This window comes from Phocoena phocoena, chromosome 15, assembly GCF_963924675.1.
Source record: "Phocoena phocoena chromosome 15, mPhoPho1.1, whole genome shotgun sequence".
NCBI lineage: Eukaryota > Metazoa > Chordata > Mammalia > Artiodactyla > Phocoenidae > Phocoena > Phocoena phocoena.
Window position 1 is genome coordinate 64,458,719 of NC_089233.1, and position 18,710 is coordinate 64,477,428.

Below are 18,710 nucleotides of genomic sequence, written 5' to 3' on the forward strand. Positions count from 1 at the left end.
TAAATCACTAGGGATTGTTAGACTGAACTGCTTAAAGAGCTGCAAGAAGGCTCTTTCCAAAGTCATTAATACATCTTAGCTTTTTAAAAATTACTATTAACGAAAACATTTCCAACATGTTTAACCACATCAGAATTTCCATAGTGATTCAACCTTCAAAAGCAGTTTTAGTGCGTTCTTACTATTAAAATACCTTAAATACAAAGATGTGTGATCATTATCAAGAAGCATGCACTAAATTCACAACTGGTCTGTCATTTCAGCTGAAAACAGCCACACAGACAAGATTGTTAACTATGTATTTGACTGACTATACATATTTGTAATTTGTATCCGAGCTTTAAAAATTTTATGTTCAGTAAAGGATACTGTGATAGCTCACAAACCTTTAAGCTTTCACATATTTGGCACAATATCAAATCTTTTTTTTAAAAGCACTTTAGTGCTTTAGTTTGAATTGGCACACAGCAATATTTTTAGATGGAGTAACAGAAAATGTTCTGCATGCCTAGTAAAACAAACATGTATCTGTCCACACAATGCATTTCTACTGGACTTTTCAATGCCAAAATCCTTATTTAATACTTTTTAACTCATCATATAGAAAAATAAAATTCCACAATTCAAGTCACTCCAGTTACGCTGCTATCTGTATACCCAGAAAAATCTCTCAAACCAATATGATCATAATTATAGTTACATACTAAGGACTTCTGTAACGGCCTCTGAATCTGCGATCTCGACTTCTTGAACGGCTCCGTCTCCTTTCTTTGCTTCTACTCCGCTTCCTTTCACGGCTTTTGCTCTTTTTCCTTTCTCTATCTCTACTTCGCTTCCGTTCCTTACTTTTGCTTCTTTTTCGTTCATGACTACGACTTCTGCTCTTGCTTTTTTTCCTCCTGAGAAGAAAAAAATCACCATTATCTTGCTGATTTAAGAATATGCAAAAAATATACTTCTTTTTATGTTTAGATATATTTTGCTATTTTTACTATCATACAATGATACATAATAATCACTTATGGAAAAATAATTCCTAGGTAAGGCAAACAACACCCCACCTTTGCCTTCTACTACTGAAAATCAGCAGCCAGTTGACAATGAATCATTTGAGTGAGAGGGACTATAATGACCTTTCGTGAGAGTCAGCTAAAGCTTTAACAAGGAGAGAACTTATTGGTAGGTATAAATCAAAACCTGAACTTTTAATTTTTTTTTTTTTTTTTTGGCCATGCTGCACAGCATGCAGGATATATCTTAACCCTGACCAAGGATCGAACCCCATGCCCCCTGCAGTGGCAGCACAGAGTCACATACCACTGGAGTACCAGGGAAGTCTCGTGAACTTTATTTAAAAGTTCTATCATATCTGGCCAACTAAGTATAACTGTAATCCAAAACATACAGTAATAGAATCAAAGTTACAATAGAATACTTTAAGTATTAGTGTTGGATCATATAAAAAAGTTGCCATTAAATACACTAATTTCTCTTAAGTAAGCCAATTTTGACCCAATTTGCACATATGATTATATACTTTCAAAGGGCCATACAGGCATCACTATTTCGGTTTTTTTTTTTTTCGGTTTTTATGGGCAAAATTATTACAAATAATGACAAAGGACAATAAAACTAATGCGGTAAAATGCAATCTGACACTCCCAGACTTCAATGTGACCACTTCAGATACTTTCTTTTTCAAGTTACAATGAGTACACCAGATATTGAAATATGCCATTTTTATGCCAGTTTATACAAGCCTGTGGGGTACAACCAAAAGGAAGAATCAACACCTTTATAAATCTTTATAAATTCTCAAGCTCTGAAAGGTAAAAAAGCCAGTCAGTCGTGTATCTTCCTGTTCATTTCTGTATTCCTCACAGCATACCACCCACTCATTCCATAATTTTTATAATCTGTACCTCTGTCATCACCCAAATTTTAGAGGTGCCTTCAGATATTTCAGTATAAATTGAAAGACATTTCAAATTAAATTTATCCACTTAAATGTCATTTTGTAGTGGCTAAAAGATTATGAAACATTTTGACAACTACATCATTTGGAAATTGAATTAACTGTTTAGTCCTTATCAAAGCAAAGTCAGCACAAGAGCAATTGAAGTCTGCCTCAGAGAACCTGTAAGCAGGTCATCTTAGAGTGCATTGAAAATAGAAAATGAAGACACCCACCTTCTGGAATCTTGAAACCCACACTCCAATCACAAGGAGATGTAGAGCTTTCCAAGGAGGCAGAAACTTTGTCTAAAATTTCAAGATAATCCACCTGACTGTCAGAAATGTATATGCTAGGTAGCACATGACAGAAAATTAGGCTACACTCATTACTTATACAGAAGTCATCAAAGCAATGCCCAGAAGGGCAACAGATAACATTCCAACTTTGTTGCCTAAAAACCTGAAACTATCTCTTAGAGTAAAGAATTCTGAGATAGCTATAATCAAAAATCCTAAATATTATCAATAAGGGGACAAAGTAAAAACTCCATCCCCCACAAAAAGGACAAATAAAGTTTTGCTCTGCTTATAATGGCCCATTGCAGAGAGGCAGCCAACCTCCCAAATTACCTCTTTTTAGGCCCAAAATTTATTGCGCCAAAGGAAAGGACTCGAAAATTGGAGAGCTAATTTCAACTTAAGGTCTTCCTAGGACTTTTTATAAATGAGTCCCCACCCACATCTGAAGGCAACCCCTGACAGGTAAAAAGACAGCAACATACTAAGACATTCAGAAATATAATCCTCTTTATAAAGCCCAGACAAAAATTTAAGGGTGCAAGAAAGCAGTGTACTTCTCTGTAACAAGATGAAGCTTCAAAGAACATTTATTAAGTTAACTAAAGAAGGGTTATCAAAATCCACACTAATAGTCAAATCCTGTTACAACTTAAAAGGGACTTTCCAAAGTCTTTAGTGGCAGTGGAATTTTGTACTGAACATCATTGAAGTAAATGGTCCACTGGGCTGGGCCTTTGGACTTTTTGGTTATATGGCCTCTGCTGTAAAGGTGTTTTGCTATAACTGGATTTGACCTCTTCCATGTAAGAAGATCTAAATTTTAAATGCAAAGTACTCTGGAAAATAAGAAAAAAAATAGAACAGTCATTTATTCCAAAATTTATAGATAATCCACAGCACAGTAGCCAATATATTTCAACTGTGTCATTTATTGTTTTTTATCCTTTTTTGAGAAATTCCAAAAGAGCTTAACTGAATGGATGCTGGTTGTGACTTTGCAAAACTGGTTATACTAACAAATAATACTCCCATGAAGGCAAGCTCGGGTACTTAGAAGGCATACTTTGAGGTCTTGCCAACCTCAGGAGTATAGCTTTTCAGAAAGAAGGCTAATAGACAACCAATTTGCGTTAATATTAAACTTAGTTCCTTTTACTATTACCTGAAATCAATTGAATGTATGTACTGAGAATTACTATTTTTTAAAAGAAAACATTTACTAGTCAACTCTCAATTTCTCATAATGTGCATTTTCTTACTACCTTAAAACTATATCCCAATACTCAACGGCTTTTAAAAAACAATGAAGTTTTAGGATGAAAAATGCACATGGCACGTTCCTTTGGTTAAGAGACCTAATTTATACTAAAAACTAATACACAAGAACATTCTGCTTGTTTCATAATTTATGCCTAAATACAAAAATTTTTTTCTAGATAACTTTCAAATTAATTTGAAAGATTACTTCCCTTCAGAAAAAAAATGGGTGAACAGTTTACTGACTGACCAAGGGAGTCATTTATTTAATCAGCTTTAACTGAGAATGAGGAGAATGAGAGTCTGACAGAGAAATAATATGTACATTTAAAAAGAAACTAGATGATAGCTGTAATTTTGAAAAGGTTCTTCCCTTAAACAAAGAATCCTATGGCCAATTAAATTGTCCGTTCAATTTAGTCCCATTGGACTCTTTACATTATACATATAAACACCACTAAGTAAGCACCAGTCATTGAGAGCTTAATGCTAAATTTCCTTGTAAAAGACTGGTAGTCTTAATGAGCTTAGTTGTAGGATGATTAACAAATATAAACTGGAGATGGTATTAGTAGCAAGAAATGACACGTAAGAATGGTACAACAAAGAAGGCATGTGCCCTATGGTGTAGGTCCTCATTCTTTTGGCACTTAGAGTGAGATCTTTATCCATCCACTTGGCCTGATATCTAGAGATTGGATAATTTCAATTTATATGGTTACCCCTTCCTGGGTTTTCTTTTGATTACAGAATTGCAAATCACAACGATTAATTAGGAAACTTACTTTGGTAAAAGGTCTAAAATCAGAGGACATTACACCACGCAAAGATTGGTTGACTGCCTCAAATCATAACAATTCAAGACTAAACCCAACCCAATACCCCTAACATGATTAGTGAGGAGCTATAAGACTCCCACCCAAACAGAAAAAATATAGGACATGTCCTACAAATTGCATCATTTTGATCCATTACAATATTCTAGGGGTAAGAATATCGGTGTAGCAAAACCTGGACAATCCAGTCTATGTCACCTATTTTATAGAATTATATTAACCTACCTTACAAACTTGTGAGAATATTGAGGTAGTATATTATGAAGCACTTAGAGCTCTTAGAAGGAAGCACCAAAAGAACCAAATAAGTGGCTTATTCTACATCACTTTTCATTATGCATTATGCGGTCATGAACATGACAGAACGCTTGAATATGACATCACGAAGGCTAATAAAATGTCTTAATGCTTATAATACAGACCATGTGATGTTAAGACTCAATGATTTTAGAGGTGAAGGAAAACTCCAAGAACAGGATCAAATTTTATAAAGCGCATCTATTTAGACTTCTTGTATACCATACTCTGTACTAGTCTGTATCAGAGTTCCTATTAAGGGTTACTTCTTTAACCTAAATGACACACATAAATATTCATAGCTTTTTGAAACTCCATTCTCACTATTAAGTCTGTCAGAGTTTAAAAAGCTTAAGAGGACGAAAGCCATGTAAGAGGAACATTAAGAAGTACTTAAGTGTGCTATAACATTACTACAAAAAGAACCTTTAGGAGCATCGAGGAGCATAAATAATTCACAGCTCTGACTCCTTCAGTAATTTAGGACAAACAATACTTCTCCACAGCCTGGTTATTACCTTCTTCTTTCTAACCATCTTCAGTGGATATAACAGTCTTACTGATAACATTGATAAAATAATATTAAACCAAAGTTAATAAATTTAAGACAAAAGACAAGCTCTAACACTAGAACTCTTATGCAGATTGTCATGGATGGACTTGGAGGGGAAGGTGTCCAAAAAGTTCCTGACACCAATTCCTGAAATTAAGGAAAGAGTCCATAGTTTTACATCCTCGAATAGTGTCTCATCCCAGAAAGTAAAGAACCTACTTTTCTAAAAAAGGCAAAGAAACCCTTCAGGAGAGAACCTTGGGTTTGATGCTTTAGCCACAGGAATACAACTTAAAAAATCAATCACATATAGCTCCCCCCAACCCAGGTCCCTTCTTAAAACTTACTTTTTGCTACGTTCTTCATGGCCGTTGGCACTGCTCAACTTGTTCTCATCCTAAGCAGGGTTGATAGAAGAACATCATGAGGACGAAGTGGTAACATTTCAAGTTGTCAAAGGGTAAAGGGAATAGGAATAAGAAAATACAAAACAATTTTAAAACTAATTACTTATTTATAGTTTAACATGGAAGGCTATAAAAAAATTTAGATGGATATGTGTTTAACCACTTTGTTGCTTACAAATTAAGTCATCAAGATACAAAAATAAAAATGCATATTAACACGTCAAATTTTATTTTCTTACATAGTTAGATAGTAAGTTATCCAGATTTACAGTGTTGAAGTGGTTAAATAGAATTTCTATAAAACATGAATGAAGTCCTGTTTTGAGTTTTATTCCATGTGCTATGGCCCCTTTGGTCAGTACCATGGCTCTATTTCTGCCTAAGCCCCATGTGGCCATGCTAGCAGCCAGCCACTATCGATTTCCTGTGACCGTTGCCATTCCTGAGATCTTCGCCCATTTCCGTTGGAGGGTTGGGACTGTAAGAGCTTGATGCCACCTCTGTCACACATCTCGCCCTGAAGCAAACAGGGATTCACACTGCTTTAGTAATGTTGACTCCCAAGAACCCAAGAAAGTCAATTAATAATCGACCAGTCCTACTTCCATACCTGTTTACATGGAATTACATCCATGTTAAACTAAGACAGAATCTTAACATTAAAATAGAAAGTAGCGCTTCAAGAGTCTAAGCATTACAAAACTACATACACTATTCAAAGCTTTAAAGAATTCATCCAAATTGGTACCACATGGTCGAGCTATACACTCCAAAACAAATGTATTATTTTTAAAAGGTTTAGCGCAATGTTTATTTTAAAGTTTGATCACATCAGTTATAGGAGTATAAGTGCTAATTTACAAAGCTTACAGTTTGTGACATCAGTGATAACGCATGCATACTGCTATTTTCACCACCAACTGGTGAAAGAATGAAAAGACACTTTTACTGTGATACTGAAATGGGTCAAAGACTGTATTATTAGTCAAAATAACTCCTTTGTAGTTTTATGTGTGAAATATGACAGGGACTAAGTAAAAATAAAACAATATGGAGAACAGTTAAAACAGTCATCAAGTGACTCAAGTTGTGATATTGCCTCTTTTGCTTTAAGAATTTTTTTTTATTCAGGGATCCAAGAATTTTAGTAATTTTTAACTGAGCAGATCATCACCTGCCTGTTTTAATATTGACTATTACCAGTCTCATGTATAGGATAAATTTTTAAATCTCACCCATTTCTTCTTGTAAGACTTGTCTTATTTAAAGATTTGCTTGCCACAGACTGGTTATGCTGTTATTCTTGGACCCCTGCTGCTTTCCCAAACCACTACATTCACCTTTTTGCTATACCAAACTGGAGCTGGTAATTCTTAGTTGAGTCATTTTACCTAGGGGACCACGGTACAGCGATAAGTCACTCAATTACTACCTTATGATTGACAGTTCACACTGGAATCAAAGGTGAATTCATGGGAGTAGAGGTGAGATATCGTTAGGCAAGTCTACAAAGAGAGATAGATGGGCATTTATTCATCACGCTGAAGTGAAACTACTGCACAATATTATTACATCAATAGCATATATTTACTTTTGTAAGTTACACTTAATGCATCTCTGATAAGATAAATCAAGAGGGCTCCGGGGAGGTTAGTTTACATTTCAGCAGTAGTTTCGTGAATAATGCTAAATTAAGAAATAGATAAACCTCACCGACTTGTTTTTTCTCACCTTCTTGTAAGGAGCCTCAAGCATTGCTTCAATATCAATATCGTCTGCCATTTTCTCTGAACGCCTAGATAAAGAATAAGAATGAAAAATTCAATGAGTAAACAATTTTAAATTTTGCTAAATTTCCTTTTTACCGGACATATTCCAAAACTTCCGAGACGCCCCACAAAACGACTAAGGTGGGACGACGCACTTTAGTAGGCTTGACAATTAAACCTGAAATGTCCCCAAGACCGAACACGCTAAAGCAGATTAAGTATCCGATTTTAAAAAAGCCTGTAATGACTCAAAAAACAACCCGAGAGCATCGAACGAAAGCTCCTCTTTCCGCGCAAAAACCCGCGCTGCCATTTTAGGGGCAAAGGGAAACTCCCTCGGTTGGGAGGAGTTCGGTGCCAAGACAGCATTCGGCTGGCGCCATGCTGGGAGGTCGCGGTCGTCGCAGGCCTCGAAGGGACAGGTCGCCATCTACCCGAGGCCTCTCTGGAGCCCACGCCACCCGAAAACCCTGAAATCTACCCGACCGAAAAAGATGGGCGCGGTCTTCGAAATGAAGCCCATTTCTCGAAAACCTGCCCCCCCCCCACCCCGTCGCTTAAGACCGCCTAAGGAGTGCCCCTCAACCCAGAAAAGAACCACACCTCAGAAAAACCATGCAAATACGGGGGTTCGCGACGCCTCCTTACCTGTGCGGGCTTTCGGGGCCCCAGCGGTGCTCGTATTCGGAAAGGGGGGGTTGCTACTGCCGCCGCTGTTGCTACTGTTAAGCCGCTAGGCCCAGGCCGCAGTACCACCCAGCCCAAATTTCGGGCTCCGAGGGCGGATAGGCCCAAGAGAATCTAAAAGAAACAATGGGATTAGAGGAGCCCGCGCGGGAGTTCAGGAAGGCGGCTTGGGCAGCGGAGGATCCACCCCGGCGACAGCGTCGGCAAGCTCTCTGAAATGGCGGCCGCGGCTTCCCCGTACTAACATTCACCAACAGAGATACACACACACAAACACACGGGGCCTCACAGAGCCCTCAGCACGGGCTCTCGCGAGAAGCTGCTCTTAGTTTCAGTCCGGAGCATCGGAAATGTCGCGAGATCTAGGCATAGGGCCCAGCGACCGTGGCCTAATCTCGCGCAATGATTGCGCCACGGATATTCCCATCCCCCACTCAGAGAGGCGCTTTTGACTCCCCCCTCCAGATTGGCGTCCACATCTCGCGAGATCGCTCAAGTTGCTAGCGCAAAGACGGTTGGTACGTTTCCTGTCAATCTTCTAGAAAACTCACCGTTGAGTGGAGCATGGTGGTCACCGCCCCCTCGTGGCACCTCCCAGCGACTATCAGACGGTTTCTCCCTCAGCGTTGACGGCTTTCCGCCCCTCCCGCGAGCTTCACATCTTGATGTCTGTCAAGGTCGCCATAAAGCAACCAAGTCCATGAGGCGATAGAATAAAACGAAAACGCTCATGTATAGATTATCCGCCGGGGTGAAGATGGAGTGAAAAGCATGTGAGAGAGAAGTCGAAAAGAGACGTACAGGCGTAGGGAGCCATGGGTGTAGAATAAAAAATTAGATTTCTCGGCCTTGTGGAGCCAGTGGACTAGGCACTGCGGCGAGTGTCGAGCTTCAAAACAGCCTTGGAAGTAGTGGAAAAAGGCAAAGTGAAGGTGAAAAAACACTGCTTCTCTTGGCAGTGGACCAGCTTTGTGACCCTCGAATTTATAGTCTGGCCTTGTGTCGGGGTTGCTATTGTTTCTTCAAAAATGTCCCCCATCCCTCTGGAACTTGGCTTCTCGCCCCTGAAGTCTCCCAGATGCCTGGCAGTTAGAGCGTACATTCACCGCTTGTTCTTTGGTCTACACGGTGAAAAAGCGGAGGGCAGAGAGATCATTGACTATAAGACTTTTAATTCTAAGACAAAAATGCTTGAAAGAATTTGGGAAGATAACTTAAAAGCAACAAATCTTGAGGAAGAAAATCTTTTTTTTTTTTTTAAGGGAGAAAATCTTGAAGTCTGTTGACAGCTTAATGATTGAGGGCAAAGATTTGAAAGGAGTTTGTAACTGCTTCAGCACTGTGTGACCTTGGGCAAGTAAATTAACCTCTCAGAGCCTACCCTCCCTTTCCTCCTGTGAAGAGTATAGTATAATTACTTAACTTCTTGATCTTGACATAGGCCGATAATGCTCACTAGTGAATTCTCAGCGCTTAGCCGCATACCCAGCCAGGTGGACACGTAATAAATGAGTGAATGAATGAAAGCCTAATAGTATAGTGAGGATTGAATCAGGTAATAGCTGTAAAACGCCTGGCAAATATTTAATCCTCAAAACAGTTAACTTCTGTTATTTCTAAACAAAATTATTTAGAGGAAAGTATAGAGAGGCTTTCCATTTCTGATTAACTTTCCACCCAGGTGTTTCTTTAAGAGGGTTAATAGATTTTGCATAATTAGTAATATTCCCTTAATTTCTTTTCCTAAAAACTCAGATCCTCTTTTTATTTTTTATTTTATTATTTTTAATATTTAGTTAGTTAGTTGCATCGGGTCTTAGTTGCAGCAGGCGGGCTGCTTAGTTGCAGCTTGCCAGCTTCTTAGTTGAGGCACGTGGGCTCCTTAGTTGCGGCATGCGTGTGGGACCTAGTTCCCGGGCCAGAGATCAAACCCGGGCCCCCTGCATTGGGAGCACACTCTTAACCACTGCGCCACCAGGAAAGTCCGTTTTTTAAATGTTGAAAATCACCACATTATATTGACGCATAATATAGCAGAAAAGACAAACTAGCCTTTGCCTCTCTTTTCCCTTTAAGTGTTGTGACTTGTTAATTGTGCCAATATTAAAGCATAGGTGGTAGCCCCTTCTTAATTTTTTTCTTTGTTTGGGAACATGACAGAATTCGACCTTAACCTCTAGACTTCTTATTTGAGAAGAGAAAGGATTTAAGCTCTAAGTCACTTGAGTATTGAATATCCCTTAAATTGTTTTCTGTTCCAGGAATATCAGAGTGAACCTGGCAAGTGAGCACACAATCAAGAAACATCTGCTGGAAAACTCAGTCTCTAAAACAAAAGTATTTTTATATATTTAAAAGAAAATATTAAAAACATAATATACTTTTCATTCTCTTTGCAAAACCTCTCTCGCTCTGTCTGGCTCATGGACTCATTGCCCTTTCATCATTTTGTTCTCGAGTCATTTGCAGTGAAGGTCATTGGGTTAAATCATCACCAGCACCAAGAATATCGTTCTATCTTAAAACTTATGAAGAGGAGACCACAGCATGACTAAGCACCAGGGATAAAGGAGGTAACAGATAATTTAGAGAATTTGGCTGAAAATTAAATATATTTTGCCAGTGTGAGTTTTTTAATGTCCACGTATGATTTTTATGGACTGGGGATGCTATTTTTCACACTTGCATTTTAAAAACTAATATTCAACTTCTATAGTAAGTGCATTTTATCCAGTTTTCCTTGAGTCTTTAAGACTGACTTAGAAAATTTGTTTTATTTATGAATCTAACTAAATAAAATTTTAGAATCATCTTCACTTTTTCTGTTAATATTGAGTTAAATTCCAGTTGAATGGACTAAACTCCCTTCAAAAACTCAGTCCCATTTATGTTAGGCAAGTTTCTTCAAATTTAGTATGCTATCAATTTAACATGATGTATTATTTTTTAGTATTTTAAAACTTTCTGAAGTATTTAAACAATTCTTCTAAATCTAAAAAATTAAAATCACAAATAAAGTGAGTTTTAAAACTTCTTGAAGTATTCTAATGTAGTCTCATACCTTTCCAATTAAAATCACAAATCTCAAGTCAATTACTCAATCACACATTTTTTATTTGAGTTTCTAGTATGCCAAGTTCCCTTAAACATTACAATTTTTTTAAAATTTATTTATTTATTTTTGGCTGCGTTGGGTCTTCGTTGCTGTGTGCGGGCTTTCTCTAGTTGCGGTGAGCAGGGGCTACTCTTCACTGTGGTGGCTACTCTTCATTGCGGTGGCTACTCTTGCTGCAGAGCATGGGCTCTAGAGTGCAGGCTCAGCAGTTGTGGCACACGGGCTTAGCTGCTCCGCGACATGTGGGATCTTCCAAGACCAGGGATCGAACCCGTGTTCCCTGCATTGGCAGGTGGATTCCTAACCACTGCGGCACCAGGGAAGCTCCTAAACATTACAATTTTTTTTTTTTTTTTTTTTGCGGTACACGGGCCTCTCACCGTTGTGGCCCCTCCCGCTGCGGAGTACAGGCTCCGGACGCGCAGGCTCAGCAGCCATGGCTCACTGGCCCAGCCCCTCCGCGGCATGTGGAATCCTCCCGGACCGGGGCACGAACCCGTGTCCCCTGCATCGGCAGGCGGACTCTCAACCACTGCGCCACCAGGGAAGCCCTAAACATTACAATTTAAATACAGATACATACAAACTATTCTTAACCTTAATATGAAAGTTTTAAGACTTTAAACTTACCTGTATAAAAAGGACACAGAAGGGTTTTACTATTTTTGAGTTTAACATTCCAAGAGAATTCAGATATTATCTTAGCGGACCAAGGTTCCTGATGGGCCAGAGTTTCTGACCTGGACCAAACACTGTGTTTACATGGTTTCCCAGACAGATTCCAGCAATTATTGAGCCACTGAGGGCACAATGAGCTACCCCTCCTCCACCCCCCACCCCGCCCCGCCTTAAGTTTCCATAACAATGAGAAACTCAATCCCATTTCATACTGATGGAGGTAATTTTGCCACCCATATGACTTTTGCCTGATTTGAGCAGATCAAATCATGCCCCTCCGCCCACCCCCACTTTGTGCTTGATTTTCTAATAAATCTACTTAGAGATTGAATTTGGCATTTGTTTCAAATACTTGCCTGTCTATTGGCCATAATGTCAGTGTCATTGTAGTGACATATCCAAAAGGAATTTGCATAAATTTGTAAATGGTTAGTCATTAAAAGATGAGCCGTTGCAGGGTTACATCACCAGCCACTTATTTGTCCCCCTGTCCATCCGATGAACAGAAGGATTGTGCAAGGGGCTTCCCTGGTGGCTCAGTGGCTAAGAATCTGCCTGCCAATGCAGGGGACACGGGTTTGAGCCCCGGTCTGGGAAGATGCCACATGCTGCGGAGCAACTAAGCCCGTGTGCCGCAACTACTGAACCTGTGCTCTAGAGCCCGCAAGCCAGAACTACGAGCGCGTGTGCCGCAACCACTGAAGCCCGCGCCTAGAGCCTGTGCTCCGCAACAAGAGAAGCCACCGCAACGAGAAGCCCGCGCACCATAATAAAGAGTTGCCCCCACTCACCGCAACTAGAGAAATAACGGAGCAACGAAGACCCAACGCAGCCAAAAATAAATAAATAAATAAACACTATTTTATTTATTTTTTGGCTGTGCCATGTGGCTTGCAGGATCTGTCTCCCAACCAGGGACTGAACCTGGGCCATGGCAGTGAAGCCCGGAATCCTAACTACTAGGCCACCAGGGAACTCCTGCAAAACTTATTTGTTTATTTATTTATTCATTTATTTTTGGCTGCATTGGGTCTTTGTTGATGAGCATGGGCTTTCTCTCGTTGTGGCAAGCAGGGGCTACTCTTTGTTGCGGTGTGTGGGCTTCTCGTTGCAGTGGCTTCTCTTGTGGAGCACGGGCTGTAGGCGTGCGGGTTTCAGTAGTTGTGGCTCGTGGGCTCAGTAGTTGTGCTGCACGGGCTTAGTTGTTCTGCGACATGTGGAATCTTCCCGGACCAGGGATCGAACCCGTGCCCCCTGCATTGGCAGGCGGATTCTTAACCACTGCGCCACCAGGGAAGTCCCGCAAAACACTATTTTAGATTGAAAATAAAAATGACAAAAATTCAATAAAATATAACTTAAAATTTAAAGTACTCTTTTATCTGCTCGCGTGAGAGGGTAGTGAGAGGCCCGCGTACCGCGATGAAGAGTGGCCCCTGCTTGCCACAGCTAGAGAAAGCCCTCGCACAGAAACGAAGACCCAACACAGCCAAAAAAATAAACAAATGTGGGGTTTAAAAAAAAAAAGAATTTAAAATTAATACAATCATAAATAGCATGTAGGTCAAATAATAAAGCATAATTAAAATTAGAAAATATTTTTAAAATATTAAAATAAATATAATACTCTTTTAGAGGTTTGTGGGGGTTTTTTGGATTGAGGTATAGTTGATTGATAGTATTATATTAGTTCCACATGTTCTACATATTGATTCAAAATTTTTATAGATTATACTCCATTTATAGTTATTATAACATGTTGGCTATATTTCCTGTTCTGTACAATATATCCTTGTAGTTTATTTATTTTATACATAATAGTTTGTACCTCTTAATACCCTACTCCTATCTTGTCCCTCCCCTCTTCTTTTAGAGTTCGATCTGTGAAATGTACCATTTACTGATTCATTCTCTGTTTATTTAGTACCCTCTGAATTTTTGGCACTCAGTGGACAATTTGTGAGTACCAAATAAATAAAAAAATAAAAAACACAGTCTCTTTCCTTCAAAAGTTTCTAGATTAGTTAGAGAACTCTTGAAGGAACAAAATTATGTTCAAGATAGTGTTTTGTATTAAGATTTTATGCAAGCTCAATGCCTTGACCATCATAGAACTAAGAATAGCATGTTTATATAGCTCTTCACAGTGTATAAACCATTTTTATACATTATCCCATTTATTCCTCTAAATTTTGTTTGTTTACTTGAATTGGATGAAATAAATTGATGGGATCAGACTGGTAGAAGTGATCACAGAATTTTCTGCAAAGAGCTGATTGACATAGGTCATCAGAGCAGTTGAGGTTTGCTTTTTTTTTACATTTTACTATGAAAATTATCAAACAGAGATGTTGAGAGAATAGAATGTATGCCTACCAATTATTTTAAATTTAACATTTTTCAATATTTGCTTTACCACGTATCTATTCATCTACCTATCCCTCTTTCCATCCTTCTATCCAGCTTAATTTTTTTTTTTTTTTTGCGGTACGCGGGCCTCTCACTGTTGCGGCCTCTCCCGTTGTGGAGCACAGGCTCCGGACGCGCAGGCTCAGTAGCCATGGCTCACGGGCCCAGCCGCTCCGCAGCACGCAGGATCCTCCCAGACCGGGGCACGAACCCACGTCCCCTGCATCGGCAGGCAGACCCTCAACCACTGCGCCACCATGGAAGCCCCAGCTTAATTTTTTAATTCTTTTCAAAATTACAGACATCAGTACACATCATCCCTAAACTCTTCAGCATTGCATATTTTAAACTGAGTTTACTAGTTCACAATTCTTTTTTTTCTTTAATGAGGTAAATTTTACATACAGTGAAATGCAAAGATCTTAATTTTACCAATATATGAGTTTTGACAAATGCATACAAATCGGGTAATATTAATTTTATTTAAAGTGAAGGAATGGCATAAGCAAGCTTAGAGAACCAGAGAAAGCAATATATTTTATTCCAAAATATTCTGATTCGACAACAAGAGACGTGGATAAAACACTGCAAATTAGGAGGCAGAGTATTGTTTTAAAACATCTGCTAACAGAAGCAAAAAGAAATGTAATCAAACATAACATTGCAAAAGTTTTCGAATTTAAGCAAATTTAGCAATGAAGAGGAAGATCCTGCTGACAAGGCATCACAAGATGGAGATATACCTTGAAAATGATGGATGAAAAACAAAAGAAGCATCAACCCACAGTGATTTTGAATGAAAAGCATGTGATTCTGTGATACGAGTGAATGAAAATGAATAGCCCAGAAAGGCAGCATCTCTGAAAGTGTGTCTTAACAGACTCAAAAAGAATTTTTTGTTTTGGAGCAGGAAAAAACGTTCCTTAACAATCATTTTCTGGAGGAGGCCCAAAGAGACATGACTTGCACAAACATCTCCAAATAACCAGGTCCTAACTCAAGATAGAAATGAAGCATCAGAGTTGGAATATGTGCAATATGAACATGACTTGCGTGCAGTGGTTGTAAAAGAAGCAAGAGATTTTGGTAAGAATATGGAGAAAGTGGAACCCTTAGACATAGCTAGTGGGAATGTAAAATGGTACAACTATTGTGGAAAATAGTTTGGCAGTTCCTCAAAAAGTTAAGTATGGGGTCTTCCCTGGTGGAGCAGTTGTTAAGAATCTGCCTGCAAATGCAGGGGACACTGGTTTGGGCCCTGGTCCAGGAAGATCCCACATGCTGCGGAGCAACTAAACCCATGTGCCACACAACTACTGAGTCTGTGCTCTAGAGCCCACAGCCACAACTACTGAGCCCATGCACCACAACTACTGAAGCCCATGCGCCTAGAGCCCATTCTCCACAACAAGAGAAGCCACCGCAATGAGAAGCCCTTGCACCACAACGAAGAGTAGCCCCTGCTCGCCGCAACTAGAGAAAGTCCACGGACAGCAACAAAGACCCAACACAGCCAAAAATAAAATTAAAAATTAAAACAAAAAAAGTTAAGTATAGAATTAACCATATGACCCAGCAATCCCACTCCTAGGTATAAACACAAAAGAATTGAAAATATATTTTCAAACAAATATCTGTAAACAAATGTTCATAGCAGTACTATTTATGATAGCCAAAAATGAACACAACCCAAATGTCCATCAAGTGATAAATATATGAGCTGAATGTGGTATATCCATACAATAGAATATTAGTCAGGCATGAAAAAGGATGAAGTACTGATATATGCTACAAAATAGATGAACCTCAAAAGCATTATAGTAGGGCTTCCCTGGTGGCGCAGTGGTTGAGAGTCCGCCTGCCCATGCAGGGGACACGGGTTCGTGCCCCGGTCTGGGAGGATCCCACGTGCCGCGGAGCGGCTGGGCCCATGAGCCATGGCTGCTGGGCCTGCGCGTCCGGAGCCTGTGCTCCGCGGCGGGAGGGGCCACAGCGGTGAGAGGCCCACATACCATAAAAAAAAAAAAAAAAAAAAAAAAAAGCATTATAGTAAATGAAAGAAGCCAGACACAAAATGTCACATATAATTCCATGTATATGAAATATTCAGAATAGATAAATCCATAGAGACAGAAAGCAGACTAGTGGTTTCCAGGGGTTAGGGGGAGGGAGCAATGGGAAATGACTACTTAATGAGTATGAGATTTCCTTTTGGGATAATGAAAATGTTCTGGAACTAGCTAGTGGCGATGGTTACACAACATTGTGAATGCAGGAAATGACGAAAATTGGATAGTTTAGCATGGCTAATTGTTAATTTTCTTTTGTGTTACATGAATTTTACCTCAGTTTCAAAAAGAAGAGAAGGAAGGAAGGAAGGAAGGGAAAGAAGAAAGAGGGGGTCTTCTAAGGACCTCCAGAATCTAGAGCAAGATGCTACAGGGAGATAAAAGCCCCCCAAATCCCTGCTTTCTAGAACACATCTAATGTTTCACTATTTTCAGGATATTGAAATAATTTTAAACAAATGTATATTGAATTTCTTTTATGTGGCAGTCACTGAAGTAGGCACTGGGAGAACAAACAATGGAGTGCAAAAACTGTCATGGTCCCTGTCCTCCTGAACCTTACAATCTAGCTGGAGGAGGCAGGCTTTGATCAAAAGACTGTATCAGTAAATGAAGATGTACAACTGTGACAAGTGCTACAAGAGAGGTTTCTGGTGTTATGAAAGTATATTTAGTGTGAGAAAGAGCATTTAATAGGTGGAACATTCTAGTCAAAGAATAAAATCTGCAGAAGTCCTTGTAGCAACAGGGAGTATGGTGTCTTTAAGGACCTGCCAGAGGCCATGTGGCTATAGCAAAGAAGCTTGTGAAGATCCAGACCATGCAAAGCCACCTTTTTATTTTTCTTTCAGTTGTATTGAGATATAACTGACATACAGCACTGTGTAAGTTTAAGGTATACAACATAACGATTTGACTTACATCATGAAATGATTACCACAATAAGTTGAGTGAACACCTATCATCTCATATAGATACAAAATTAAATAAATAAAAAAAATTTTTTCCTTGTGAAAGGAACTCCTAGGATTTGCTCTCCTAACAACTTTCATATATAACACACAACAGTGTTAATTATATTTATCATGTTATACATTACATCCCCAGTACTTATCTTTTAACTGGAGGTTTGTACCTTTTGACTGCTTTCATCCAATTCCTCTTCCCCGGAACCCCTCACCTCTGGTAACCACAAATTGGATCTCATTTCCTATGTTTGCTTGCTTGTTGTTGATGCATAATTGACCTACAACACTATGTTAGCTCCTGTTACACAATATAATGATTCAATATTTCAATGCATTTCAAAATGTTCACCATGATAAGTCTAGTTATTACTTGTTACCATACAAAGATATTACATAATTATTGACTATATTCCCCACACTGTATATTTCATACCCATGACATTTATTTTGCAAGTGAAAGTTTGTACCTCTCAACCTCCTTCACTTATTTCTCTCCACCCCGATCTCCCTCCCCTCTGGCAACCTCCTGTTTGTTCTCAGAATCTATGACTCTGTTTCTACTTTGTTATGTTTGTTCATTTGTTTTTTAGATTCCACATATAAGTGAAATCATACAGGATTTGTCTTTCTCTGTCTGACTTATTTCACTTAACATAATACCCTCTAGGTCCATTCTCGTTGTTGCAAATAACATGAGTTCATTCTTTTTTGTGGCTAATATTCCATTGTATATATATACCACATCTTCTTTATCCATCTTTTTTTTTAATATTTATTTAGGCTGCACCAGTTCTTAGTTGCAGCATGGGGGATCTTTTACTTGCGGCATGTGGGCTTCTTAGTTGCGGCATGCATGTGGGATCTAGCTTCCCGACCAGGGATCAAATCCAGACCCCCTGCATTGGGAGCATGGAGTCTTAGTCACTGGACCACCAGGGAAGTCCCTCCATTAATCTGTTGATGGGCACTTTGGTTGCTTCCATATAGCTTAGCTATTTTAGATAATGCTGCAGTGAACATAGGGGTGCATGTATCTTTTCTTTTTTTGGCTGCGTTGGGTCTTCATTGCTGTGCACAGGCTTTCTCTAGTTGCGGCGAGCAAGGACTACTCTTCCTTGCAGTGTGCATGCTTCTCACTGAAGTGGCTTCTCTTGTTGCGGGGCACAGGCTCTAGGCGCGTGGGCTTCAGTAGTTGTGGCACATGGGCTTAGTTGCTCCACAACATGTGGGATCTTCCCAGAACAGGGCTCGAACCCATGTCCCCTGCATTGGCAGGATTCTTAACCACTGAGCCACCAGGGAAGTCTGCATGTATCTTTTTGAATTAGTATTTTTGTTTTCTTTGTATAAGTACCCAGGAGTGGAATTGTTGGATCTGGTAGTTCTATTTTTAGTTTTTTGAGGAATCT

The 18,710-nt window shown here is 39.3% G+C and overlaps 1 protein-coding gene across 2 annotated transcripts in view; it reads right to left on the bottom strand.

The window, feature by feature from the left end:
- The window catches only part of RBM39 (RNA binding motif protein 39), a 29,995-nt gene extending 21,632 nt beyond the window's left edge, over positions 1–8,363 (bottom strand). The window contains exons 1-4 of one of the 2 annotated variants that reach the window (XM_065893632.1): positions 8,024–8,363; positions 7,320–7,401; positions 5,547–5,596; positions 705–899 (exon numbers count right to left, since the gene is read on the bottom strand). In XM_065893632.1, the coding sequence (XP_065749704.1) occupies positions 705–899; positions 5,547–5,596; positions 7,320–7,388 (314 nt within the window). In that variant the 5' untranslated portion in view covers positions 7,389–7,401; positions 8,024–8,363. The remainder of the gene's footprint in view (positions 1–704; positions 900–5,546; positions 5,597–7,319; positions 7,402–8,023) is intronic. The other variant, XM_065893633.1, reaches the window with a different exon arrangement.
- Between the last annotated feature and the right edge of the window lie 10,347 nt (positions 8,364–18,710).